Source organism: Sceloporus undulatus, chromosome 6, assembly GCF_019175285.1.
Source record: "Sceloporus undulatus isolate JIND9_A2432 ecotype Alabama chromosome 6, SceUnd_v1.1, whole genome shotgun sequence".
NCBI lineage: Eukaryota > Metazoa > Chordata > Lepidosauria > Squamata > Phrynosomatidae > Sceloporus > Sceloporus undulatus.
In genome coordinates this window covers 55,274,451-55,301,342 of record NC_056527.1, presented here as the reverse complement: position 1 = coordinate 55,301,342, position 26,892 = coordinate 55,274,451, and the positions used below count along the sequence as shown (strand labels likewise).

General features: G+C 39.5%; 1 protein-coding gene across 2 annotated transcripts in view; it reads left to right on the top strand.

Moving 5' to 3' along the window:
* TOPBP1 (DNA topoisomerase II binding protein 1) overlaps positions 1-26,892 on the top strand; it is a 46,745-nt gene that overhangs the window by 17,969 nt on the left and 1,884 nt on the right. For both annotated transcript variants that reach the window (XM_042475693.1, XM_042475692.1), the window contains 19 exons: positions 323-492; positions 1,320-1,483; positions 1,974-2,206; positions 3,660-3,952; positions 5,281-5,453; positions 5,900-6,111; positions 7,802-8,082; positions 8,486-8,659; positions 10,975-11,084; positions 12,818-12,941; positions 14,668-14,811; positions 15,406-15,490; positions 15,643-15,835; positions 18,739-18,962; positions 20,188-20,354; positions 21,460-21,574; positions 21,754-21,917; positions 24,086-24,226; positions 25,313-25,402. In XM_042475693.1, the coding sequence (XP_042331627.1) occupies positions 323-492; positions 1,320-1,483; positions 1,974-2,206; positions 3,660-3,952; positions 5,281-5,453; positions 5,900-6,111; positions 7,802-8,082; positions 8,486-8,659; positions 10,975-11,084; positions 12,818-12,941; positions 14,668-14,811; positions 15,406-15,490; positions 15,643-15,835; positions 18,739-18,962; positions 20,188-20,354; positions 21,460-21,574; positions 21,754-21,917; positions 24,086-24,226; positions 25,313-25,402 (3,257 nt within the window). The remainder of the gene's footprint in view (positions 1-322; positions 493-1,319; positions 1,484-1,973; positions 2,207-3,659; positions 3,953-5,280; positions 5,454-5,899; positions 6,112-7,801; positions 8,083-8,485; positions 8,660-10,974; positions 11,085-12,817; positions 12,942-14,667; positions 14,812-15,405; positions 15,491-15,642; positions 15,836-18,738; positions 18,963-20,187; positions 20,355-21,459; positions 21,575-21,753; positions 21,918-24,085; positions 24,227-25,312; positions 25,403-26,892) is intronic.

Genomic DNA, 26,892 nt, shown 5'->3' with positions numbered 1-26,892 from the left:
TCATGTATAATTTTATACATAATATAAAGGCTATGTTTGTAAGGTGCATGTGAAACATAAATGAATTTCATGTTTAGACTTGGGTCCCATCTCCAACATAACCTCACTATGTGTATGCAAATATTCTAAAATCCAAAAAAACTCAGAAATCCAAAACACTTCTGGAACCAAGCATTTTGGATAACCGGGACTCAACTTGTACCTGGTGGCATTTTTAGCCTTTCTCTTTTCTGCACTAAAATTACAAAGTAAGATCAGAGTAGTACAGTTATGCAGTTTTCCACATGTGATCTTAACCTTTTTATTTAAATGTTATTCCAAGGTCGAACCCTCTCAGATGTCAGCCACATTTCAAACATCAATTTAACAGGCATTAATGAAACATCTTGTAGCCCTCCTATGAATAACAGAGTGGACCATCCTTCTGATGAACTGAACAACTTGGATATTAGTTCTTTACAAGCACCTGAAGATTTACTTGATGGATGCCGAGTATGTCTAATAATGCATGCACAATTGTGAAATGATTCTGATAAATAAATAGGCATTTACAGTTTGTAGAGCTCTGTAGTTTTATGAATACTGTTGAGCAGAATTGAATGTATACCCATGGGGTGATGGTTTCAAGGTAAATATTGTTGCCACAGTTTTCTTGCAGCCAGGACAGGTGACAGAAGATACTGAGGTGCTCTGTTAGGAAGTCACTTGCATTTCCTAGCTGTTTCATTAATAGTAAAATTATATTAAAATGGAATTAATTGTAGCAAAGAATTGTTTCCTACATTTCCTTAATGATGTAGAAACAATCCGTTGGAGGATAAAATGCATTAAGATTGTGAAGATAACTTATTACTTTCCATACACTTGATGAAAAAAGCATGTTCAACAGTTAGGGAGTTGTACCAAGAAAAGGAGAACAGCAACAAGATCCTTTGCTACTAAGCAGCACTTCATTTTCACAGAAATGCCCATAGTTTTTCTGAGCACTATTTTCTGTGCAGAGAATTCAAATGCATAAAAGATTTCCCCAAAAGATTCCACAGTGTAAATACTGATTAAGGGCAGCACAGAATACCTTATTTTCTTGTGCACTGGGGGAGAAGACTGTAAATACTATTCATTCCTGCATGCGAGATCAAAATAAAGATTTTTATTCCTGGGTTTGCAACAAGGGACTAATACTGAACAGTGGTTTGTTTTTTCAACAGTACTTCAGACAAAATATCAAGTGAAGCTCTGACTGCATGAGAAAGTATTTTAACTTTCCTGTGAATTGCCATATTGCTTCAGTGTTGTTTTTTCCTTGTTTTTTCTTGCAGATTTACCTTTGTGGTTTCAGTGGCAGGAAATTAGATAAAATTAGAAGGCTTATCAACTCTGGAGGTGGTGTCCGTTTTAATCAACTCAATGAGGATGTGACACATGTCATTGTGGGTGATGATGATAATGAACTAAAACAGTTCATGAAGAAGACAGTGCAGAGGTACAGATTAATTACTTGTCTTATCTCCTTCTGTGAAAAGATTGGTAAAAATATTAATTGTGTTAACCTGGCATTTCTTCACATTGCATATTGTGTTGTGGGCAATGTTGAGCATAGTATTATTCAACTGTAATTTTAAAAAACTCAGTATGCAATGTTGCAAACAGTTTAAAATTTTAAATGAATGTTATCCCTACAGGCTTCAGTCTCTGAAACAGTGATCTTGCCCAAATTTGATTTCTGTGATACTTCTAGGCACAGAAAAATGGATTCTGTTTACGCTCATTTCAGATAAACGGTTTCCTTAGTGGGAATCCAAGTCTTTAAAAAACAATTAAATAAACATACAAATAAAGATATGGAAATACGCATTTTTGATAAATTTGTTCAGAAATTTTGCCTTGTTTTAGTAAAAATGTAAAATAAGGATGGTTCCTCTTTGAAGAATAGATGTGCCAGTTGATTTGTAATGTCCATTTTTGTTTAATAGACCATATGCTGTGACAGTACAGTGGCTTTTGGAATGCTTTAAAAAAGGTTATCTACTGCCTGAGGAGCAATATATCCCTGAAAACTACCAACCAGTGAACAGTCCAGTTTTTGAGCATCCTGTCTTCCTCAAAAAAAATAGCGGCTTGAAGAAAGAAACTGTGAATATTCAACAGGCTCCAGAAGCAGATGCTGATCTGTTGTCTCAGTATATAACTCAGGATTCCACAGTAGGTAGGAGATCTGCCCACTATATGACCTCCCCCTACTTTTCTTTCTTGCAGCATCTTGATGCATCTACAACTCCCTTATCTTGCTATCAATACCTCATAGAGTCCCAATACAGTTTTCTCAGATCTTATTTATTCATTTATTTAATATCCTACCTTTTTCTGCCGTGAGACTTAGGGTGGCTTACAACAAGGTTAAAACAAAATGTAACTAAAAAGCCTGATGGTAAAAAGTTTAGAAAACAAGTTAGCTGTTATGTTAAAATAAATAATTAAAACATTATAAAATAATTAAAAACCAATAGCAATAAAAGTGTTTTTTCATAATTATTTCATTTCTCTTTTCCTTTTTGTCCTGTTTTCCTTTGCCCTTGTGTCTGCTGTATGTGTTCTCTAAAAACCCCTTTTTAATACTGATTTTGCCTCTTGAGCTCTATGATCCTTAGTTGCTCTGTGTAGTGGCATCTCTTTTTAGTTCACATTCCAGCCTGCTACCTGTCAAGTGTGAAATCTTCTTTCCTCTTAATCCTGCCAATCCTAGACAGCCTTCCTTTTCCTAAGTGTTGCCTGAAGTCATTCACTGAATTATCATTTTCCTCACAGAAGCCATATTGCCTGCAACCATCAGCAGTTAAACTGTCTGTGAGCAGTCTTTTGATTTCAGAACAGCTCAACCAGTGATGATCCTGCAGATGTGATGGGACAGTCTGTTTAGTTATTATTCATATCTAAACATTGAATTACTTACGTCAATTTATGTTTATAGCACACAGCCATAACACTGGGCATCATGTACCTGCTGCTGCTGCTGCTACACAAACCCCTGCGTCATGGGGCTTATTCAACATTCATAAAAATCTGGAAACGTTAAATGAAATCAGCACTTGCTGCTTTATAATTGTTAAAGCGGGTAACTGAAAATATACTCATCCTTCTATATTCACTGTGGTTAGGGGCACAGGCCCCCTGTGAATGTGGAAAATCCACAAATAACCAAAACATTATTTTTAACTGAGACAACACCTCTCTAGGAATCTCTGGGTCCTCCAGTGCAACTCTGTGGTCAACATTTGCCAGACATTGACCATAGAATTGCACTGAAGGAGTTACAAATATCTTGTGGAGTGTTCTCTCTAGGAATCTCTGTGTCCTTCATTGCGACTTTTGGTTAAAGCTGACCACAGAGTTGTGCTGGAGGACCTAGATAATCTTAGAGAGAATATATTAATAAAATCTGTGAATGATCAAATCCGCAAAAGTCAAAGCCACAGATGTGGAGGGACGAGTGTATTTCACATGTTAAAAAGCGATTAGACTCCATTTCTACATAATTTAGGATTAAAATCTTACTAGGAAAGCATTTTTCCCCTTCCATTGTCAACACATCTTTACTTTGAGTGTTATATAACTTCTTTTTAAAAAAATAAGACTTCTTTACATTTTTACCTTTCTTCCAGTCGTTGCTGGTGGCTGTAATGATACTGATCGCACTACCTTTCAAGAAGGAAATGAGTTTACTGCCTTGGGTGAGACATCTACCATTGTTGAAGGTGCCTTGCTCAGTGGGAAAAGATTTCTGCTTCAGGGCTTTGGTAGAGAAGATGAATCTTGCATGAAGGCTTTGATTGAAGAGAATGCTGGGAAGGTTCTGTCTCCAGAAAGTAAAGCAGTTGCTGACTATGCAGTGGTTCCCCTCCTTGGATACACTGTAGAGCCAACTGTAGGAGATGTGGTTACAAATACATGGCTGGTAAGAGAAGCTGTAGAATAAATACATGGAATGAAAAAGTAAAATGCAAATTCTAAATCTAAACTGAAAAATGCTACATGCCAAATTAAGAATCTTACATGTGTATTGCCTTGTTTTGTTTTATTTCTGCTTGTTTTAATTGTGGAAATTACCACATATGATATAATTGACTTGTAAGAATTCACAGACTGAGACAGCCTAGAGTCTCATTGGAATGTGGTTAGGAACTATGATCACTTTTGTGCCTGTATATTTTATTCAGTTATGATACCACTGATTATTCCTTGAAGGTAAGTAGTAGGTTGAAGTATTAAAACACTGATTAATTTTACAGTTGTCCAAAAATTGATTGCTGTTGTTGGTTAAAAAAAATTGTTGTTGGTTATTTGTTGTCGAGTACTGTATATTCATGTATAAGGTTTTTTTAGTCAAAAAATTGGCCCAAAAAAACTGAGTTGACTTCTCCACAGATCAGTTTAACTCTTACATAAAAAGGAACCATCCCCTGGTAAACAGCAAGAGTGTAATCTGTGCTGAAAGCAGAAACACTTCCCTGCCCTTTCTGACATCCATCCAGCCTTGAGTGTGAACACAAACTGTTATGCCTGCTGGAATTTTGTTAGTTTTTTGGCATTGTTTTCCTTTGTTTCATCCTTTAGATCCTTTGGCGCTATACAGACTGCCCAAAAAGGGTGGTCTGCCGGCATCTTGCTTTGCTGCGTGAGGGAGCCGCAGCGGACAAACCACACAGCTCCCTTGCACAGCAAAAAGGACCCGCAAAAAGCGGGTCCTTCTTGCGACGCCATAAGGACGTCGCAGTGCACCAATGGCGCACTTGTGACTCCTTATGATGCTGGGACATGCGGATGTTAAGTGTCCGTCACGTCAAAATGGTGGTGCCCGTGTGGACAGGGCGCCGCTATTTTGCCACCGCCAGTACATACTAGGCTAATCCTAGTATGTACTAGGGTTAGGGAGCGTCTGAATGGTGCGTGCTCCCTAACTCTACTGCTGCCACCGCCGCCACACTACATTTGGCTGGTCTGTATCATGCCTTTGTTACATGCCATTAAGTTTTACTGTCAACTTATCCATGGGACATATCAAAATCTATAATTTTGGCCCCAAAATCTGCCTTTGACTTATACATGAGGTCACCTTTTGATAGAGTATGTATGCTAGTTGGTTAAGATAAATTTATGACAGACAGCTTTGGAGCAAGTCTTGGTGTTTGCAAAATAATTATTCTGTGCAACAGAATGATTTTTTTTTTTGCCCCAGACTGTCTATTGTTTGAATGGTTTCACTCTGTGTTTCTTCATTGTTAGGTGATGTGTGTAGAACAGCAGACCCTGCTAGATCCTCAGTCAAGTCCGCTTTTCACACCAGTACCAATGAAAGAAGGAACTACCCCATTAGAACAGTGTGTACTGTCTTTCAGCCAATTTAGTGGGGCAGAAAGAGATTCTTTAATATACCTAGCAAATCTGCTTGGTGCAAGGTATGTAATACCCCTTTACATTTGGTTTCTTTTTTGGTATCTACAAAATTTTGAAATATTTAAAGTGAGCTAACACTGTGTGTGATTTTAAAATACTGTTGCATTCAAGTAATGGCAATTATAGCTGAACTGTTGAAATATTTAGTAGTCCATAGTCTCAGATTATGTTTTCTGTTTTTAATAAAAAATAAACTGGTGCCTAAATGCTGCTGTTAGTCTTGGATAGAGTAGACCCAGTGAATCAGTGGGATTTGCCTGTACCTTGGCTTAGCATTCAGCAGTTCAGTTTATAAGTGTACTCTAATTGGGAGTAACTAACAGGATGCCATCCTAGAGTTCATTCTTTTTAAAAGAGATGAGTTTATATGATACAGTGTTTCAGATTTTGTTTTAAGGATGATTTTTGTGTGCTTTGTTATGGAAATGTCATCTAATGTTTATTTTAGAGTTCAAGAATTCTTTGTGAGGAAAGCCAATCCAAGGAAGGCAATGCTTGTCAGTACTCACCTGGTAGTGAAAGAGCCAGAGGGCTCCAAATATGAAGCTGCAAAGAAGTGGAATCTCCCAGCTGTTACTATGGCTTGGCTGTTGGAGTGTTCAAGGACAGGAGAAAAGGCCGACGAAAGCAAGTTCCTAATTGACAGTGTAGTCACTAAAGGTTGGTTAATTTGAAACTTTGTAGGTGTGTTCAACTAGCATGACTGTATAAGACAGAAGTTAATAATTGGAGTCTGATCATAACCTTTTTCCAGGCATTCTGTTTTTTCACATGATCAGGGAAAAATGGGTTTTGCTGGTAAGCCCCACCTTTCCTGTGTACTATTAGCATCAATGAAGTGAAGAGCAAATCTCTGAAATGTGGTACTGTCACATTTGTGGAGGCTCCTGGTGCAAGTTAGAACCCTTTTAATGTGTTCTCAGACAAGGTGGTGGAATATGTGGTGTTTTAGCTTTAGGATTTCTGAATGGAGTAGGTTGTTGTTGTTGTGGTGGTGGTGGTGTGCCTTCAAGTCATTTCCGATTTATGGCGACCCTAAATCGAACTTATCATGGATTTTCTTGGCAAGATTGTTCAGAGGAGGTTTGCCATTGCCTTCCTCTAAGGTTGAGAGTGTGTGACTTGCCCAGGTTTACCCAATGGGTTTCATGGCCAAGCTAGGAATCAAGCCCTAGTTTCCAGAGTTGTAGTCCAACACTCAAACCACTATGCCACATTGACTCCAATGAGGTAAGGTAAGATAATATTGATTTATTTCAACCTGGCTCTAGGCTTGGTTATTGTGGAGAAATGTTTGGATGGGAGGAGTCCGTCCCTTATAGTTTTGCTGCGCATCTTAGCAAAGTTTGGTATCATCAACCCTAGTATACTTCTCACTCACTATTCTGGTATCAAACTAGAAGGCATTATTTTACAGTGGCTCTGGTCCTTGAAGAGGCAGTTTCAGAAAATAGTGCTGGGAGACTCTATGGTAACACTTAGTGAGAGCTTCTCCAGAATTTTGTTTGATGCCACTAGTTTACTGATTACTGCATCTCTTTTCCATCCCAGTGCAAATCAATGCAATATTAGGGCTTAACTGAAGTTTAATTCAGCCAAGACAGAGGGACAGTATAAATATGGATTCAAACTGCACTGAATGGGATTACAGTTATTTACAGTTGGACTGTACTCCTGGATTCCCATATTTCGGCAGTGATTAGGTGTGTGCTTTTGCATGCATGCCTGAGGCTAATGTGCTGACTGTACCTATACTAGAGATGTCTGACACACACTTTATAAAAACCCTGTTTAAATAACTGTAATGTGTTGTATGAGAACTTGTCTGGTGCAGTGGTTTGAACACTGGAATCAGGAGACCAGGGTTCAAATCACCACTCAACCATGGAAATCCACTGGGTGACATTAGGCAGGACACTCTCTTTCTGCTCAGAGGAAGTCACTCAGAGGCACACAGCAACAACAACAACAACAACAACAACAACAACAGCATATTCTACATGGGGCTGCCTTGAAAGTTATTCAGAAAATTTTATTGGTGCAGAGCGCTGCAGAGCCTGATTGTTGACTAGAAACAATTACAATAAGTAACACTCTTTTAACAACAGTTTTAGCAACACATTATCCTTTTAAAACTTGGTGTAATCATCTTACATTTAAATGGTATGTAGACAATTGTAAAGAAGGATTAGGAAGTTTTGTCTAGGGGCCTGGTACAACCATAGTACATGCAAATGGCTGTAGGTTTTGTTCCTTGAATTGTTAATCCAGATCTTTGTAAAAATTGTATTCAACTGAGGAATAGGCTTTTTAAAAATGATGGTGATTTTATATTTCTAATGCAAATAAGGGAATCAGCTAGATGAAGGACTGACAGATGCTTCACCCTCAAATATGCCGGATCAACCTAACAACTTGTTTGAAACTGAGAAGAGAACAGCTGTAACACCTCTGGATATGAACAAGTTTCAGAGTAAAGCTTTCCGGACTGTTATCTCACACCATATTGGTAAAAAGCCAAGTCCTCCACTGGGTGGAAACCCATTACAGAAAGAACCTTCTCTGCACCTGGACACGCCATCTAAATTTTTATCTAAAGACAAGCTCTTCAAGCCTTCTTTTGATGTTAAGGTAAATTTCTTGAAACTGCATTTGAATCATGAATATTTTGGGATGTAGTTTAACTGTCTAGTGGCTCTTAGCATGTCAGTAACAATATGTATTGTCTTGTTTAATTAACACAATGCTTGTAACTTACTTGTTGAAAGATGCTTCTCTGTTTATTTAACATGACTAGTTAATTGACTAGAAGAATAGCATTAACTGCCTTAATAGTAAGTAAAACTTTTTTTTTAATCTTTCAGAAGACATTTTAAGTGGTCTTTCAGATGTTTTGGTTTCCAGGTCTTAGGAGCCCAAGCCAGCATCACTTGTGGTCTAGCGTTGTGGAAGCCACAGTCCAAAACATCTGGATGGCCAAGAGATATGAGTAGAAATTTTATGTAATAGATAAAGTATTTAAATTTTTCCCTAGGATGCTCTAGCAGCTTTGGAAACTCCAGAAGGTGCCAGCCAGCGAAACAGAACACTGAGCACTCCTCTTTCAGAAGTCATTGGGAGGAACCTAAAAGTGGCTTTAGCAAATAGCACCCGGCAAGCAGCTGCTCTTACTGCTAGTCCTCAGTTGAAAGAGGCACCTCAAGAAATTGTGAGTTTCGGTTTTTAGGCTGATTAGGCAAATAGGGCATCGCTTGTTTTAATATCTTTGGATGCTGTGTTCATGGGGAAGTTTGACACCCTTAACTCTGTAGCTAGAAGTGATTGTGTCTCAGTGCAGAGAGATGGAAAGTGATTGTTGTGTGTATTTGCTGGAAGAAGTGAAACGACGTACTTGCAAATAGCAATGTTGTATGGGCAACCCCGGAAGACATATTGTATGTCAAGGAGATTTAGTGGCCTGTCACTGTTCTCCATGCTACCAAAATGGAGCCTCTTTTCACTTCTTTGAGCAAACTCTTGCTTTGATTCTGCTAAATCATTTGTCTTCTAACGTTTCATGCAGGGGTAGCTGTGTTGGCCATTTAACAAATCCAAACAAAAATCTATCAGTGATACCTTTGGTTGGCCAACTGAAATGCACAGTATACTTGTTGCAAGCTTTCGAAGCTCCATGGGCTTCTTCATCAGGCAAGATGTTACAAACCAAACATGAGAAAAAAAACAACAATTGGAGATGTTAGTCAGATGCCTGCATATTGTTTCAGTCCTTAGTAAAGATGGTATGTTGGGGAGGATTTGCAAAAGACAACATATAGAAGTTTAAACATTTAGAAGACAAAACACTTAAAAGAGATAGCGTGCTGACATTCTAGATTACCTCACTACACTCTTATAGTGCTGCCATTCCACTTTAACTGCTCTGGCTGCTCCTGTTGCATTCTGGGATTTGCAGTTTAAGGAGGGGCATTTAAAATTCTCATTCAGAGAGCTCTTAGGCCTCACAGAATTACAAGCCTCAGAATGCAACAGGAGGCAGCCAGAACAGTAAAAGTAGAATAGCAGCGCTATAACAGTGTAGTGAGGTAATGTGGCTAGACTTGATAATGTATAGGTAGGAGAACATAGGGAGGAATCCAAGCATCCAGAAGCTTATGTATCTGATCCAGACAAAGGGATAACATGTAGCTGGAACTGCGTAAGAAAGTAAAGATAACAGACTTTGTAGTAGTGTCATGCATATGGCTAACACTTGTTTAAACAATAATCTGACCAAGGAGTGACATGATCTTAGAGAAACCTATAAAAAACACCTGAAATATTGACGCAAGGTTGGAGCTTCAGCAGAGACTTTCAGGCTGGGGTGCCATGCCTGGACAGCTACAGAAGAGGTCTACTCCGATACTATCTTTCTGGGGCTCCCAGCAGCTGAATGAGGGTGTTCGCTCGGTTTGATTTGTGCATATTCCTTCATATAACTGACTACAGAATAAATCACAAGACTTTTGCAACCATAGTGGGTGTTCTGTATTGCTTCTGAATCCCAGAAGAGAATCTTTTTTCTTTTGGCAAAGCAAATGCAATCTGGAAAACTTTAAAACAATAAAAAATAATTTACACTTTTTAATTAAATTATTTTTTCAGGTAAAAAGTCATCAGTTGAGTAGCCATCAGTCTGAGTTTTGGGGAGTGTGATAAACATAGTTGTCCATGTTTTTCTGTGCTTTCTTTTCTTAAAAAAATGGGTTGGATCCAGATTTAATAAGTAGACCTATTGAAAGTAAGGGGGTATATTTTAGGGATCTAACTATGATTAAGCAAGTGTCATTGAGCAGTAGGCCTGCTCTAGGTATAACTAAGGGGTTATAAGACTACCCCTTTACTGGCTGCAAACAACCTCATGCCACGACCCCGATCTGTCCTCCGGAGAGCACAAAAAGGAACTGCAGAAAGCGGCACGGCTTTATGACGGCCCTTCGGTGCTGCATCATGTGGATGCAGCACCGAAGGGGTGTCGTCATGGCGTGCGCTGTGTAGAGCAGCGTGCGCCAAAATAAAGGCCTGGGGGGAGTTAGGGCACGTAGCGTGCAGACGCTGCGCCCTAACTTTGCCCGCAGGCCGCCACAAAATGCCAGTCTGTATTGGCTCTCAGTTTGGATTCAGCCCAGTGTAAGGGACTTACATGCTATTGTGTTTAAAATTTATATATATATGTACTACAATAAAGGCTTGTTTCTCCTTTTTGAAAATATAAAATCCAGGTGTAAACTCAGAACTGTTCCAATTCTTCACCAGACAATGCTGAACCTTTTAGTGGTGGAAATAGGGAGAAACTATATATTCTTTATATTAACAGGGCAGGCTTGTTAATTCACCCTGAAAAGTTCTGAAAACATGATCCTTGAAAACTGGGAGAACGTAAAATGTAAAGATATCATTAAATCAGTGGTTCTATTTTACATGGGGCTAACAGTTGGCTTTATGATATGGTTCCTAACTATATTTGTCTTGACTCCACTGGCATAGGTGGAAGAGTCTAAACCTCTAGCGGATGTTGTCATATGTGTGAGTAAGAAGCTCAGTAAAAAGCAGAGCGAGTTGAATGCTATTGCTGCATCCCTTGGAGCAGATTATAGGTATGTGTAGTTAACAAAATTCTTCATTTGTAAAAACTTTGACATTTTGGTCTCAAGGGTATTATTAGGGGTAATAGTAGTGGTATTTACTGTGCCTAAAGCTTATTATGTGCTATGCAAAGATTACACACACATACAATCTTTAACAAGCTAACAATCCATACAAAAAGAGCAAAGGATAGAAGGGAAACATGATAGTTTTCTTCCATTTAGTTAAATCACTTTAATTCAACAGATTCTTGGAAGCTATTAATTTTGCTTTCAAGTAACTTTTTCATGTCTGTTTTCTTCAGAAGTGAAACAAAATTAACCATAGAAATCCAAGAGTTTTTTAAAAATAAAAAGTACATGTATCTTTAAACACACGCAAAATCAGTTTATATTTGGATGCTAGAATTGAATCTACAAATGTAAGTGTTAAATTTGGATTAGTATTCATTTTCATATTTCTGAGAAAAAGAATATGGTCTGAAAAGACATTCTAAACTGCTGTATTTACGGATGTATGATGATTTCATTTACCGCAAGAAGAAACATTAACAACCAAGGGTTTTCTCATGAAGTGTAATCTTGCCTGCAAGAGGTAGTGGTAGATGTGATATTTCTAAGAGCTATTGTTCTTAATGGTTTGTTTTTAACTGCTTTCAGTTTTATTGATAACTTAATTATATTTTAACCTTTGTAATGTTAATTTTTATAGTTATATCTGTTTTACCATTTGTAAGTTATCTTGAGTCCAGGACTAGAAAAAAGAGGATATAAATAAATTAATATAATGATGATAGTGGTGGTGGTGATCATGGCTGGAAGTCTCTTCAGTATTTATGATGTAGTAAGCTAGACCTAGGGACTTATAAATACACTCATCCCTCCATATTTGCAGATTTGATTATTCACGGATTTGATTAATATGTTCTCTCTAGGATTATCTAGGTCCTCCAGTGCAACTCTATGGTCAACTTTAGCCAAAGGTTGCACTGAAAGACCTAGAGGCTCCTAGAGAGAGTACTCTACTAAGCATTTGTAGCTCCTCCAACGGAGTTCTGTGGTTGGTGTCTGTCGGATGTTGACCACAGAGTTGCACTGGAGGACCTAGAGAGGTGTCCTCTTGGGTAAAAATGTGGTGTTTTTGTTATTTGCAGTTTTTCCATATTCATAGGGGTCTTGTGCCCCTAACCCTAGCGAATATGGAGGGATAGATGTACTACTATTCACATGTACAATCATAGCACCATTGGCAAGATTGCAAATGCCTCCTCAAACCTACCTTGAAAGCCAGGCAGCTGCACTAACTAAAGGAGTTTTGCAGTGCTGGTGATCAGGGCACTGATGGTTGGCTTGTCCAAACCCTTCTTTCTGGCAAGCCGTGGTATGATGAGCAATTATGACAGGACCCAATAGAAGCCTCAGTCACTGCTTGTCACACCACAGCTTAGTGGCAGGAGGGGGGCTGTATGGCACGCTGCTTGGCAGTGCTGGAGAAGTCCTTCAGTTGGTGCAGCTGCCTGGCTTTTAAGGTTACTTTGAGTTGGGTCAGATTAGGAAACAGATTGTAAATTACTGTATGTCATTGTAGCTATATCTCCCATGCAAGATCTTGATTGATGAAGATATTATTCTAGTGTGTGGATGCCTGGGATGCCGCGATAGCATTTTGATATGCACAGATAGCCCCCATTCCATTGGAATTACCAATCATTTAGCACGGAACTGATATCTTACATTTATTCTAGGTGGTGTTTTGATGAAACTGTGACCCATTTCGTTTACCAGGGAAGGCAAAATGATAATAACCGGGAATACAAATCTGCTAAAGAAAGGGGCATACACATCGTTTCGGAACATTGGCTTTTGGAGGTATGAAGACTCAGTTTTACCTCATTCCCCATAAGAAATGGTGGAAAGTGTAGGTTTCACAACAGGAGTTCTGTCCAGTGATATCCCTTGGAACAACCAGCGGCTTTAAGTTCCTTTTTACTGGCTCAAGATTTTAGCCTTTCAAAATAATGATTATGGTGTTTATCACACTATACAGTACTCTTATAGTGCGACTATTCCACTTTAACTGCTCTAGCTGCCGCCTGTTGCATTCTGGGATTTGCAGTTTTAAGGAGGGGTATTTAGAATTCTCAGGCAGAGAAGTTCTCTGCCTGAGAATTCTAAATACCCCTCCTTACAACTGCAAATCCCAGAATGCAACAGGAGGCAGCTAGAGCAGTTAAAGTGGAATAGTAGCACTATAAGAGTATAGTGTGATAAACGTATATGTTTTAGCAATACTTGTTTCCTAGTGTGAGTGCACTACTAAAGTATTGCCTTCTAACGATGTAAGGGCAATGGGCTCCTGAGTGGGGAATGTGTCCTCAAACTATAGATAGCGAAGACAGGGGGCACATACCATTGGAGCTAGTTGGTTTTGGGCTGCATCTTGTCATTGGTTGGAGCTCAAGTTTGCACTAGATGAGACTAGAGCAAAAACTGTGTGGGTTCCTCCTTTGTATGATTCTCCCTCTTTCTGTGTCATGTCCTTCTTGCATGTATGTTCTGTCTGTCTCACAGTTGCTCTCTTTGCTACTCCTTTTCTTGTACATGTTATCTCTATGCCATTCCTTTGCTCTGCCTCTGTCTATTCCCCCCATCTGCTTTTCCCCCTCTCGCTTCATCTTCATTCAGAAGATCTGGAGAAGGGACAGACCGTTCTTAGGTCTAAACTGATCACTTGTAGAGGGGCTTTTGAAATTTGCACTTACTGGTGTTCAATTCTATACTTTAGGATCATGTGACTATCTCACACTACACAGTTATAGCAGTATGAGTCCACTTTAGCTGCCATGGCTGCATCCTATGGAATCCTGGGATTTGTAGCTTGGGGAGGCAGTAAAACTGCTTAGCAGAGAATTTTAAATCTTTCATGAAACTACAAATCACGGAACCGTGGCTGTTAAAGTGGAATCATAGTGCTATAATTGTGTAGTGTGACAAGGCCCGTGCTGCTTTGCAAGACTTACACTTTCCCACCCTCTGTATGATGGCCAAAATTCAATGCTGAGAAGGTAGAGATCCATTATTGTCTTTGCATTTTATGATGCTTTGATTTTTCCTCATCCTAGAGCCTTATTGCACTGCAAAAGTAAACCAAGAGGGAGTGGCAGAGAAGCCTTTTTGACTGCTTCTCAGCATGACATTGTAGCAGTTCTGTGGGGAGCCAGTTGTAAAAGCGTCACATTTGTTGTGCAAGAAACTGTTTGGCAAAAGGGATGCTTTTACAGTTGGCTCATAAGCCAGCTCCCAAGGGGAAGTGCTACAGAAGTCCTGTGGCAGAAAGACGCTTCTCTGCTGCTTCCTCTCAGTTTACTTTTGTAATGTTATAAGGCTCTTCAACGATAAATTCCCGCGTATTCAGTTCACTAAAAGTCCAAGATTCTTTATGATGTTACGAAGTGAGGAAAATTATTGATATTGCCCTGTGCAGAAAGGAAAATGTTTCCCTTTCTTCCAAAATTATTTGCGCACTTTCTCAGTCTAGATTTGGAGCAGTAATTTTTTTCTTTTTCTTTACCTTTTTTGTTTCCCCATTTTCCAGAGTGCACAAGAATATAAACGACTACCTGAATCTCTGTATCCTCATACCTATAATCCTAAAATGAGTCTGAATATTAGTGGTGTCCAAGATGACAGATTCTCTGATAGGCTTGACTCAACTGGAAAAATGGGGAAGGAACATGAGGTATAAATAAATGCAATGTTTTCTTTTTTGATTAACTATAGTCACCTTCATCTACAGAATAAATAAGAAAACAGCTAACAGCTTTCTAAATTGTTTTCACAATTATTGTGCTAATTCTGGTTATGAAAGTTTCATAAATTTTGTTGATCTTTCAGTGAGTCTTTATAGTGAGTCAAGAATGTTATGTTTCAGCTGAATGTATAAACAGTTTGACAGATGTATGGCCTTCTTAAACTGTTTAAGAGGAAGTTCATATCTTTATGGCAGAGCACATGCTTCTGTGGATAATAGAAAATTACTTGTGACCAAGTCACCAGCTACTGATCCATCTGGTTCTGTAGCATCTATACTAAATGGCAGCAGCTCTCCAATATTTCAAACAGGGATCTTTCCCAATATGGAGATGCCAGGGACTGAATCTGGGATCTTTTAATGTCATATTGGCACCATAGAAATAGACTGGTTTTTTTAAAAAGAGGGTTTTCTGGTTAAATCTTTGTGTTTAAATTTTGGCTATACTGGTTCTGTCAGCATCTAACAATAGAAAGAGTGTGCTATTTTTTTACTCTGAGATGTATATATCAACTGTTTCAGAATATTTCATTGGATGATAATGCTATAGAAGGACAACTAAAAGAGGCAATTCCTGTTGAAAAAGAAGAAAATACATCAAAAGGAGGTAACCATCTTGTGTCAAGTTTTACTTTTCTTTTTGAGTTCTTAGAATGTATGTAACATATTTAGTAAATTACTGAAAAAGAGATCCATATGTCTTGAGATGGCATGAAGTAAATTTTATTTTAATTTATTGACATTTCTTTTGTGCCCAAGTGTTAACACAGACACTGGAAATGAGGGAAAACTTTCAAAGGCAGCTACAAGAAATCATGACTGCAACATCCCTACCAAAGTTGCAAGGACAAAGGACCTCTTTATCTAGGAATGGATTTGACAGTGATCCAGCAACTCCGGATGGACCTCGTTCTGTGCGTAATGGCCGCAGCAAAGTCTTGGAAGCCCTAAGGTACTGCTTTATCTGGTATACTGAGTATTCAACTACAATCTTTGGATCATTTAACATGATCTGCAGCTGCTTGCATGGCTGAGTCATAAGATTTGGATTACAAAAAAGGTTGAATTGGGTTTAGTCCCGGGCTTCTGCAAGAGTATGTGCTGAACACTGGCATGTTCCAGCTTTAAAAGAAGCTTTATTGGTGGTAAATGATGCAGCAGATGGTATATGGCAGAGAAGCATTCCAGGCCTTTTACTGGGGGCAGGGTGGTCAAGCATCCCCTCTCTGCCAATTGTACAATTAGGACCTCAAACTAATTCTAGCCAGCATATCTCCAGCTCATGCTTAAATGCCCCATCACTAACTATATGGGGTCCCTGGACTGGTGTGCAGTTTCTCCAAACTGAAGCTGATGGAAGAATGACTCCTAAGAAGAAACAAACATAATGAAGAAACAAACAAATGAAAGCAAAGTTTGAAAGTGTGACACATCTCCCCCAAATCCACAAGAATTATGCAGGCAGGCTAGTAACAGGAAAATTTACTCCCCCAGTCTTTTCTCAGCCTTCATACCTTTGCAAGCCTCAAACTGCAAAGATAGTACAAAAAGTATCAAACAAGGCCGCTAATACAAACTCACCTTTTCTTTCCTACTGTGCCTCTGTTGATATTTGGTCATGATGCAAACAAGGACTCCAGACCCCTTCTCTCTAGTGGTAGAGGCCCAGCTCCATGTGTGACTTGGTTGTGAGTCTGGAGTAAAAACATGAGATCGGGTGGGTCACACGTGGCCCCTCAAGCCAGTCTTTGCAGAGCGCTGTCAACACTGGCTTGAAAACCACACTGCCAATTCAGCTGCAGATTGTTTAAAGCCATTAAAAGGGGGAAAAGAATGTCCCAAGGTCCAGAAACAGCCACTGCTAGATATGGGAAAGCCACACCTCACCCCTTGCCTCAAATTTGGGTAGCAAATCACCCATTTAAATGCTTTGGCTACTTTGAATGCTGACCGAGGGGGAGGGAGTGTGTGTATGTAGTCCACAGACCATATTTTGCCCACCAAGGTACAGCCTGGGCCTACTTTTATCCCCCAGAGAAGCTTCTGTACCTCACCACTTCTGGTTTTTAGAAAGGTCTCTTGTGATCCTAAAAAGGCCAGGAAAGCACTTGGCAATTGTCCCCAACACCTGGAGAGGAAAGAGGTTTTTAGCTTTCAAAAAATTGAAAGGGCATGACTGGGTGGGGTGAGGTGTATATGCAGTCCACAGGCCATATTTTGCCCACTCCTCTGTTAACAACAGCAGAAATAGTTTTTTAAGGATATTTTCATAATTTGCTGCCCACATTTGTCAGCAAACCCCATTAAGGAAACATTCCGAATTTCAGAAAGTCCAAGATTTTTCTGTAATGGCTTTCAGATCAAATATGGTTTCTGAGCAATAGTGTTACCAGTTATTTAGACATTGGGTTGTATCAAGCTGTAATCATACTTAGAACAGATTCATTAAAATAAATAGGACTCAGGGTGATTGGGGTTACTTTATTTACCATTGATTTTAACTGAAAACAAGGTCTGGATCCAACCCATTACATTTAATGACACCAGAGAAACCTTTTTGAGTGCTCCTTTATAAGTTGAAGAGGTTTTCTGGTTATTGACAAGTAAATCCATAATTACATGTTCATAATAAGATGTAATTGTTTACACTCTTTCCTGATTGTGGTACATGAATATGGTCTATGTCTCTGTATATAGATGGTAGTCTTAATTTTAATGTGTGTGTGTGTGTGTGTGTGTGTGTGTGTTTCATCATGTACACTGAAGTAGATAATTTATTGCTATACTAATTAAAGATTCAGCCTAACATTAAACTCTAGGTTAGAATGTGTTCGACAGATTGTAGGCCGGTTAAGTTAGTTACACTTACAAGTACAATTCTATACATAATTACTCAGAAACAATTCCCACTAAATTCAGTGCATCTTCCTCCTTGATACAGGTTTGCAGCCTATGGCCTGGTACAGACGGGCCCCAAAGGACGCCCTCGTCACGTGCGAGAGGTGCCCCGCCCACACTCCCCTCACCCCTTGCACATGACAAAGGTGTCCTCACTGTGCGGCTCCGAATAGATGGCGCATGTAGTGATGACATCACTGCTGCGCGAACTCCAGATGGAGCAGCGCAGCAGCAATGTGCTCGTGCCACTGCCAACTTTTTGTGCCTCTTCTTGACGCTCTGTACCGCGCCTTAGTTGCCTTTGAAGTCAGTAGGTCTTAAGTAATGGCCAATTGATTTTAGTGTGGTGCAAGTGACTTAGGGCTAAATCCAGTATTCTGTTGGAGGAATTATTTGAACTACCCTCCTTCATCTGTAAAACATTTCTGAAGGATTTCTGAGCCCTGTGTTGCTATTTAGGGGGTACCTGGAGGGCTTTGGGAGTGAGGGAGGCTTGTCCCCCTTCATGGTTTTGCCAACTGAAGTTCAACATTGGATCCTGCTGTGAATCTGGATCTACCCAGATGGAGCATGATTAGCCAGATGAGGCTTGTACCTCATTGTTCACTAGCAGCTCAATGTTTTGTCCCTGGGATTTGATAGGAATTGCACCAGAACCCCAAAACAATACTGGAAGTGGGTGGAAACCCCCTTTGTTTTGTAAACATCCTTCTCTTTGTTTTTATTTTTAGGGGGTGAGAGTGGGGTAAAACAAGGCTAATCCCTATTCCTGAAATTTCCAGAAGTAATTATTTTTTGCTTTTAAGACAATGTTTTCTTTTTGGTGAGGGGCTCCTTGAAGAGTAGTAATTCAGGAAGAGTCTGGGAGGACAAAAAAGTCCCAAGGAAGGCATGCACAATTTCTACTCCTTGTCTACAAATGCTATGCAAAACTGTCCTGTTTGTTTTGTTCCTTAGGCAGACTCGCCAGATAGTGACTGATGTCAATACAGAGCCATCCCAGAACGAACAGATTATTTGGGATGATCCCACTGCAAGGGAAGAGAGGGCGAGGCTTGCCAGCAATATGCAGTGGCCCAATAGCCCTTCACAATGTTCCGAGCAAATGCAAGGAAATGCAGTAAATTTGGGTGACGGTTCACATAGAAAATCCTTGAGTGATACAGAAATTGCACAAATAGGTAAGAAGAAACTGGCATGTCTGGGTTGCAATGCAGCCTTTCATCTGAGATGAACTCTACACAATAGGATGACTTGAGTATCAGTTGACTGAGCTGCGATTTAACATGCATTGTGATGTTTAGTTGCCTTGACCATTTTTTGTTTGAGCTGTTGTTGAATGCTTTGAAATAGATTCAGGCAAGTAGGTATGTTTTTACCAATACTGGTTGACATGTGAAGTTTCTTGGGACTTGGGCTGCACACATGGCTGGCCATATGATTCAAAACAACTTGGGTTATTTCACTTTGGATTTACAGCTGTATTTTTCAATGCTTGCCTGTTTTTTGTTTAAATCCCCACACATAGAAGCTATCATGCCTGTGAGAAGTCTTAGCTAAAATTCTTCTTTGTCATTCAGCTTTTTCCTCCTCAGTTTTTTCTTTTCTTAAAAAAGAGAAACTACTCAATTATCTGAGCCCCCTACTGAGACAGCAGTAGAATCGAGGAACATTTCTACTATATGGAGGGTTATTTATGTGGACTGAGCCAAAAGCCAAACCTTTATGGAACTTCACAGATACTGCTTCATAGTGACTTGAGCAATCCGTGCATCAGCAGTTTCTTGTCAGCTAACTATATGTTTCCTTAGTTTTAATGGGGATACTTATTTTAGGATGCCGGCATTTGCTTTTTCTGTTCTTATATTCCTAGTATATTTGGAATCCCTTTCTCACTTTAATGTTTTAGGGTAAGAGGGAATTGAGGAATTTGCATTAACGGTGTACTCGGAAGAGAATTGAGAGTTGGGCAGGGAATGTAGCCTATATGTAATCAGGGATGGGAAGTATTTTTTAAAATTAATCAAACATTCAGAAGAGTTCTTGTTATGGTCAATACATCACAAACACCTTGGGTAGTAAAATTAACACTACATATGTTTAACTAAACTTTTTGGAATCACTGAACAAGTATAGCAACTGCACTTATGGGCAAGCTGTGATTTTATATAGACATTTAAAATTTAGGCCACAATTCTAATCATGCTTAACTCAAAAATCCAATTAAAACCAATAAGAAGATGTCTGACTAATGTTTTTGAGATTATAGAGAGGACAAAAAATCTTATAAACTGCTCCTTTTAAAGATTCATACTTAATCCATACTTAGGGAAAGGCCATTCTCACTTATTCTAAGAATTGTTCAACTTTGTCTTTGTGTTCAAATAGTGATTTTCTGTTTTCCAGGTGTTGATGATCCTGTGAAAACAGATACAGTTGAGGTTCCAAGATCCCCAGTGTGCAGAAGTCCAGAAACCCCCCAAAATGAAGATCATCTGATCCCAACTCCATTGGCACCCACCATTGCCTTTCCACTGGCAAACCCTCCTGTTGCTCCCCAGCCAAAAGAAAATGTATGTCATATGACATTGTACTTATTAATGTACTGTGTGTCAAGAAGTTATATTGGAGAGTTCAAATGTTCATTTTAATTTGTCAATAAGTGTTAAATTATAGATAACAAATTACAACAGACAGTAAGCATTTTTTAAAATCTTAGTAGCTCTGCAACAATTACTTAAAGACCTTTTGTAATCATCTTGGCTAGAGAGAAATAGAAATGTTGAAACACAGGGGAAATACCTGTAGTTTATTTAGTTAAAATAATTGCATTATGAGGAGTAGAAGGTCAGGAATTAGTTTTACTAACTAGGCTTTCAAAGGTCTGACAGATTTGTTGAAAAGTTGGCAGCCTTAGTAAAGCCAAGAATTAAACTTTAATCCAATATAGCATTCTCGCTTTGTGCCACTGAATTTGCTAGTTTCTTGTATTGTATATGGATAAGGGCTTCTATTATGTACATTATTATTTAGAAGAAACTTAAGCATGATGGATATCAGAGTTACTCTTTTTATAATAACCAAGCATTCTTCCCACATGCTTACTAACTATGACCCAAAACACACTGCAGAAGTAATCCAGTTTGAGACCGTTTTAACTGCCCTGGCTCAATGCTACAGAATTCTGGGAAGTGTAGTTTTGTGAGACATTTAGCCTTCTCTGTCAGAGAGCTCTAGAGCCACACTATGATGTTTATCACACTATGCTCTTAAAGAGCTACTATTCCAGTGTGACTCCTCTAGCTGCCTCCTGTTGCATGCTGGGATTGGCAGTTTTAAGGAGGGGTATTTAGAATTCTCAGGCAGAGAAGTTCAGCTCCTTAAAACTGCCAATCCCAGCATGCAACAGGAGGCTGCTAGAGGAGTCACACTGGAATAGTACCTCTTTAAGAGCTCGTCTGATAAACACCTAAGTTACAGTTCCCAGGATTCCCTAGGACTGAGCCATGTCAGTTAAAGCAGTCTTAAACTGGATTATTTCTGCAGTGTGTTTTGGACCAAAATTACTTAAATGTATGCTTGAGTTAAATTTTATGTGGGAATATGGAGGATGGGACAGTTTTTTGGGCATAAGATTCATTCCTTTGTCTATTTCCCCACTGGAACTGTTGCCTTCAGGCCATTAAAATAGATGCAAAGGCCTCCGAAGAACCAGAAAATCAGCGTAAATTTCAGCTGTCTTCCCTTAACCCTCAGGAACGAATTGATTATTACCATCTGATTGAGGAACTAGGTAAGATACACAAAGCTTCTGCAGTTCTGTGACTAGATTCTAGTTCTGCACTGCATGCTGTTCAAAACAAGTAAGCCCCACTTGTCTGATAAGCACTACAAAACAGCTCTTTATAAGTTTGCCTTTTCTGTAGTAAGGATAACCTTTTTAAATGACTGTGATTAAAAATTATTTTTTAGGTGGAGTGGTACTTGAGAAGCAGTGCTTTGACCCAAATTGTACACATACAATTGTGGGACACCCTCTTCGCAATGAGAAATTCTTGGCATCGATGGCAGCTGGAAAGTGGGTGCTGCATCGTTCCTACCTAGAAGCATCCAGAGCAGCACAGTGCTTTGTAGAGGTATTGCTAACACTGTTAAGGGCACAGCAGTTTGTTTATAACTCTTTTCCACATTAATGTTGTGTCCATTCTAAAGACAAAATGCAGCGACCTTGTTCAGGCTAGGCTGTTATGGATCTGGCTAGTGTCTATATCAGGGATGAGCACCTTCTTGGAATCGGGGGACTGAACTGTGCCCTTCCAACCTACCAGGAGCTACAGTCACTGTTAAGGTTCGTGCCACAGTACTGTCGTGCACCACAGAGTGGCTGATCAGAGCATGTCTTTTTCTCCTGGAAGGGAAGAAAATGGCATGAAGGGGGTCATTGGGGTTTTGTGTGTGTGTGTTTGGTAGCAGTGTGTACGGCCCACATGTTCCACACTAGGTAGACTTCCCAGAGAGTCCTGCATACCAATCTTTCCCAATGGAGTGCTCTCCAATTGTTTTGGATCATCATCATCATCCTGCTTTTCTTCCAATAGTGGGACTCAAGGTGGCTAATAACACATTTAAAACAATATAAAGACTATACAAAAACACTAATAAAAGTAAATATATAAGATAATGTATAAAATTTAAATATGCAACAATTATTCCCTCGTCTAAGGGAAAATTTGTTGAAACACAAATAACCACCCATGCTAGGCTATTAAAAGCAGCGAAGGGGGGACCTATCTGGAACCCAATTTTCAGTTTGCCTTAGGGTCGCCATAAATCGGAAATGTCTTGAAGGCAAACAGCAACAATCTAGGCTTTAATAGCATAATTTAATCAGGACAATTTACATTGTAAAAGTAATACATCTAAACACAACTTGACTTCTTCTACAGTCGACCCCCGGGTTACGAAATTAATTCGTTCCGGCGCCATTTTCGTAACCCGGAAGTCTTTCGTTAGCCGAATCCCCATAGGCGCTAATGGGGGAAAAGCCGCGGCTCTGCCGCGGCTCCATTTAAAATAGCGCCGGCTTTTTTCGCAACCCGGGGAAACCTTCGTAACCCGGAAATAAATAATTAATTTTTTTTTTTCGTAACCCGGAAATTTCGTATCGCGGCGCGTTCGTATCCCGGGGTACCACTGTACTTTATTTTATTAATTCATACAATCATTTATGTGCCATTAGGCCCATATCTGGTTTATTATGTGGCTTCAGATTAACTCCTCCCTGCAGGAACCCTTTCACAGGGTTTACTTGGCAAGATTTTATTTTATTATGGTATTTATACCCCCCCTCTTCAGCCCTAAAGGCTAGCAGAGTGGCTTACAATTATTATTTTTAGTTAGATGGTTCCCTGCCCTCAGGCTTGTTATTGGCTTGCTCTGAGACAGAGAGAATGTAATATGGTCACAATCACCTAGTGAGTTTCCATGGCTGAATAGGGATTTGAACTCTGGTCTCCTGGTCTCCTAGTTCAATGCTCACCGCAGTGGCTCTCCTTGTTTCTGGTAGAAAATACTAAATACTGCTACAGTTTTTATTTTCTGTGGACATTAAACATTACAGTCCTAAATAAATACTTTCTTTTATTTAAACAATTTGCTATGGCCTGGCCTTTCAAGTGAAATTTCACTCAGAATGCTCCTGCATTCTGCAAATGATTTTTGTCATTTATTTCATTTTTTTCATGCCACAGGTTGGGTTGTTTTTGAAACTAATGTGAATTTTAGGAGTAGTTTGCAATGTGACACAAGGTTGGGGAGGTGTCTCCCACAAAAGGAAGTCAGTGTCCTGTTGGACCCACACAACCCCGCAGAAGATATCCAAAGAAGCTTTCTAGCTTGTGTGCTTGGCATGTAAATGCTTAGAAAAAAATAAGATCTGTTTCTGTTATCCTAAGTACAGTGGTACCCCGGGATACGAATTGATCGTGTTACGAAATTTCCGGGATACGAAAAAGTTAGATTGGAAAAAACTGTTCCGGGATACGAAGGTTTTTTCGGGTTACGAAATTTTTTTCGGCGCGAAATTCAAACGCGCGGCTTTCCAGCGCTAACGGAAAGCCTTTTTCGGGTTGCGAAATGCATTGGGTTACGAACGGGGCGGCGGAACGAATTAATTTTGTAACCCGAGGTAGCACTGTATGACTGCCCTCGGGTACCTTGGTATTGGGATTTCCTCTTAATATTTCTACTCAGCTTGGCAGGATTAACTAGGAATAAAAGTATGGCCTTATGTCTTCAACTCTAGGAGGAAGATTATGAATGGGGAAGTAACTCCATACTCAGTGTTCTGCCTGGAATCAATGTAGTCCAGAGGAAATTAGCAGTTGCAGCAATGAGGTGGCGGAAAACAATTCAGAGATGGAGAAAGGAAAATGGAATTGCTGAGGTATACACTTGTAATATTTCTTGTATCCAGTTGTGTCTTCTCTGCCGACAAGGTGCTTTTCTTCAGGAGAAGCTGCTTTGAGCTGTGTGGTTTTCATAAAGTTCCCTTTTCTTCTGCAACCCCCTGTACTTTCTCCCTTGCTCTCCCAAAGCAAGTGGAGGAGTGTGTGTGTCTGCAGGGGCAAAAAGGGGAGATGGGTGATAATTGCTTCTCCCCTACACCTTTGCCATTCATAGATGTTGCCAATCTAATTCTTCTAAGAATTAGAGATGTTACTGGAATCATACTCATGTACTCTGAATTTTCTTAAGATGAGGCAGTCTTGACAGTAGCTTTCATTCCAGAGCTTCCAAATCATGAGGGATGTAGTTGATGGTGTCTTAATAGAGCCATAGCCTTTAGTACACTGATGTGCACAGGAATCAACAATGGCAGCCATTTGCATCTGTAGATTGTCTGCAGTGAAAGCCATCTGGGTGTGGGTTAACTCTTGCCACCCAGGACAGCATCTTTAAACTACAGTTTCTTGTGGACGTGTTTTTTGTGTGCATTCATCTCTGGATAGCACTGTAAAATTGTGTTTGCTGAATTCACCTGCATTTCCCAGAGATGTTTCTTTTCTTGTGTATTACATTGACACCCATTCTATACATTGTTAACAGAGATACATTAATGCTACTGACATGTAGCTAGATATAAAATGCAGTAAAATAGCCATGGAAGATGAGACTGAATCTGGATTGGAACTGTGGTTGAGATAACACACACACACACACACCCGCCAGCTATTGCTTATGGAAAGCGAAATACACAGGCAGTTTTTGCACCCATGTTACTTTTCCTCAATCAGTAGGAGCTTCACAAGCCATTTAATCGAGATAATTGAACAGATGGGATTGGGGATGGAAAAGGTGAGGGACTTGGAATGGCTTTGTGACTTATGGGGCCATGGACTGAACTTTGTCCATTTTCATTTAGACTTGTCCTGACGAGATGAAATATATAAATGAATGGTTAGAGATAAAATTTATTTCATCTTGGCATTACATTTTTGACTTTTTTTTAAAAATGGCTCTGTCTTTCTAGGGAGCATTTAGTGGTTGGAAGGTAATTTTGAATGTTGACCCAGCCAAGGAAGCAGGCTTCAAACGTCTTCTAGAGTCAGGAGGAGCAAAGGTGCGTATATGCTTGGCTGGTTTTTTTGAGACTAATTGATATTTGTAGTCAAACATAGGGCTGCATTTAAACTGTATGTAAGACAGTGTCTCAAGGCTCCTCTTCAGACCATTGGTGGAGTGCAAAGCAAAGGACTTCTCTTATCACCATATGTTTTAAGCTAGGGATGCAATCCAGATCAGCTAAAAATATTCAAAGTTTGTTTTCTGTCTGTTGTAAGTTATAATGGTAGCATCCATTACTTTTCCTTGGGAAAATAGAAAGGGGGGAGAAAATGTTTTAGTTAATCCTATGTAAAGCTCACACACATGTTCTGACAGAATCTAGAACTCTCTCTTCCCTAATCCTGTTTGATTGGTATTTGAACTCTAACTAGAATATGTTCATCCTTATAAGCATACAGCTTTGATTTAGCTTTTGCCCCCTTTGTTGGTTGTCTGTGCTAAGAAATCCCCACCATCCTAAGTCTTCTTTTTAGTTAATGGCTTTATAAGATCAAGGAAAAAGATGTGGCAAAAACTCGTTAGAATGGCTTTAGAGCAGCCAACATTTGTGTGTTTTTCTACAGATGTGTGTGTATGTGTGTGTGTGTTTGGGGGGGATGCCCCTGCCCCCATACCACCCATTGCAAAAAAAAAATTGCACACACCATTTCTTTAATTTCCAATGCTCTCTAAGAAAACAGTGAGGGCATTTTTGCCATGTTTTAGACCCCTTGGGCCATTTAAGGCCCAGGAGAGGCCTTTTTTTCGAAACCTTTAAGAAAATCTTTTTGTGGGCCTAAAACAGCCAAGCCAAACGCAGAACATGCCCCCCCCAAACCTTAATTTTTCCAACAGAGCCTTGAGTCCAGTGGATATTGTATCATTATCACAAGATAATTCACATAAGCCCTCAATTTATACCCTTCTTTTTTACACTCACTCCACGGATTCTGTCATCTTGTCTAATATCTCTCGAAGTGTCCAATGCCCAAATAAAAAACAAAGGTGAAACGAGGGCATCCTTGTCTGGTTCCCTTTCATATCCCAATCAGTGTTGTGATGTTTCCCAAAATCTGGTCACAGTGATATTCCAAATATTCAGTGATACTGAAAACAACTATTACATTATTCCTTAGTTGTATTTTTGGCAAAAATTCACTCTGGTCCAACAGTTTGAGATCACTTTCACCATCCTGGCTGTGCACTAGGGAATCCTTGGAATTGTGGTTTATTGTGGCACCAGAGCTCTCGAACGGAGAAGGCTGTATGTCCCACAACACTACAGTTCCCAGAATTCCCTAGCACTGGATTATTTCTGCAGTGTGTTTTGGACCTCCGATCCTCATGAGTGTTTTGAGAGAGATGTTTCCTTAGTCTGTTTCCCAAAATAGTGCTAAATACGGGAAATTGTTTAAAAATGAAATACAGTGGTACCTCGGGATACGAAATACCCAGGTTACGAAATTTTCGGGATACGAAAAAATCCCATTGGAAAACATTGTTCCA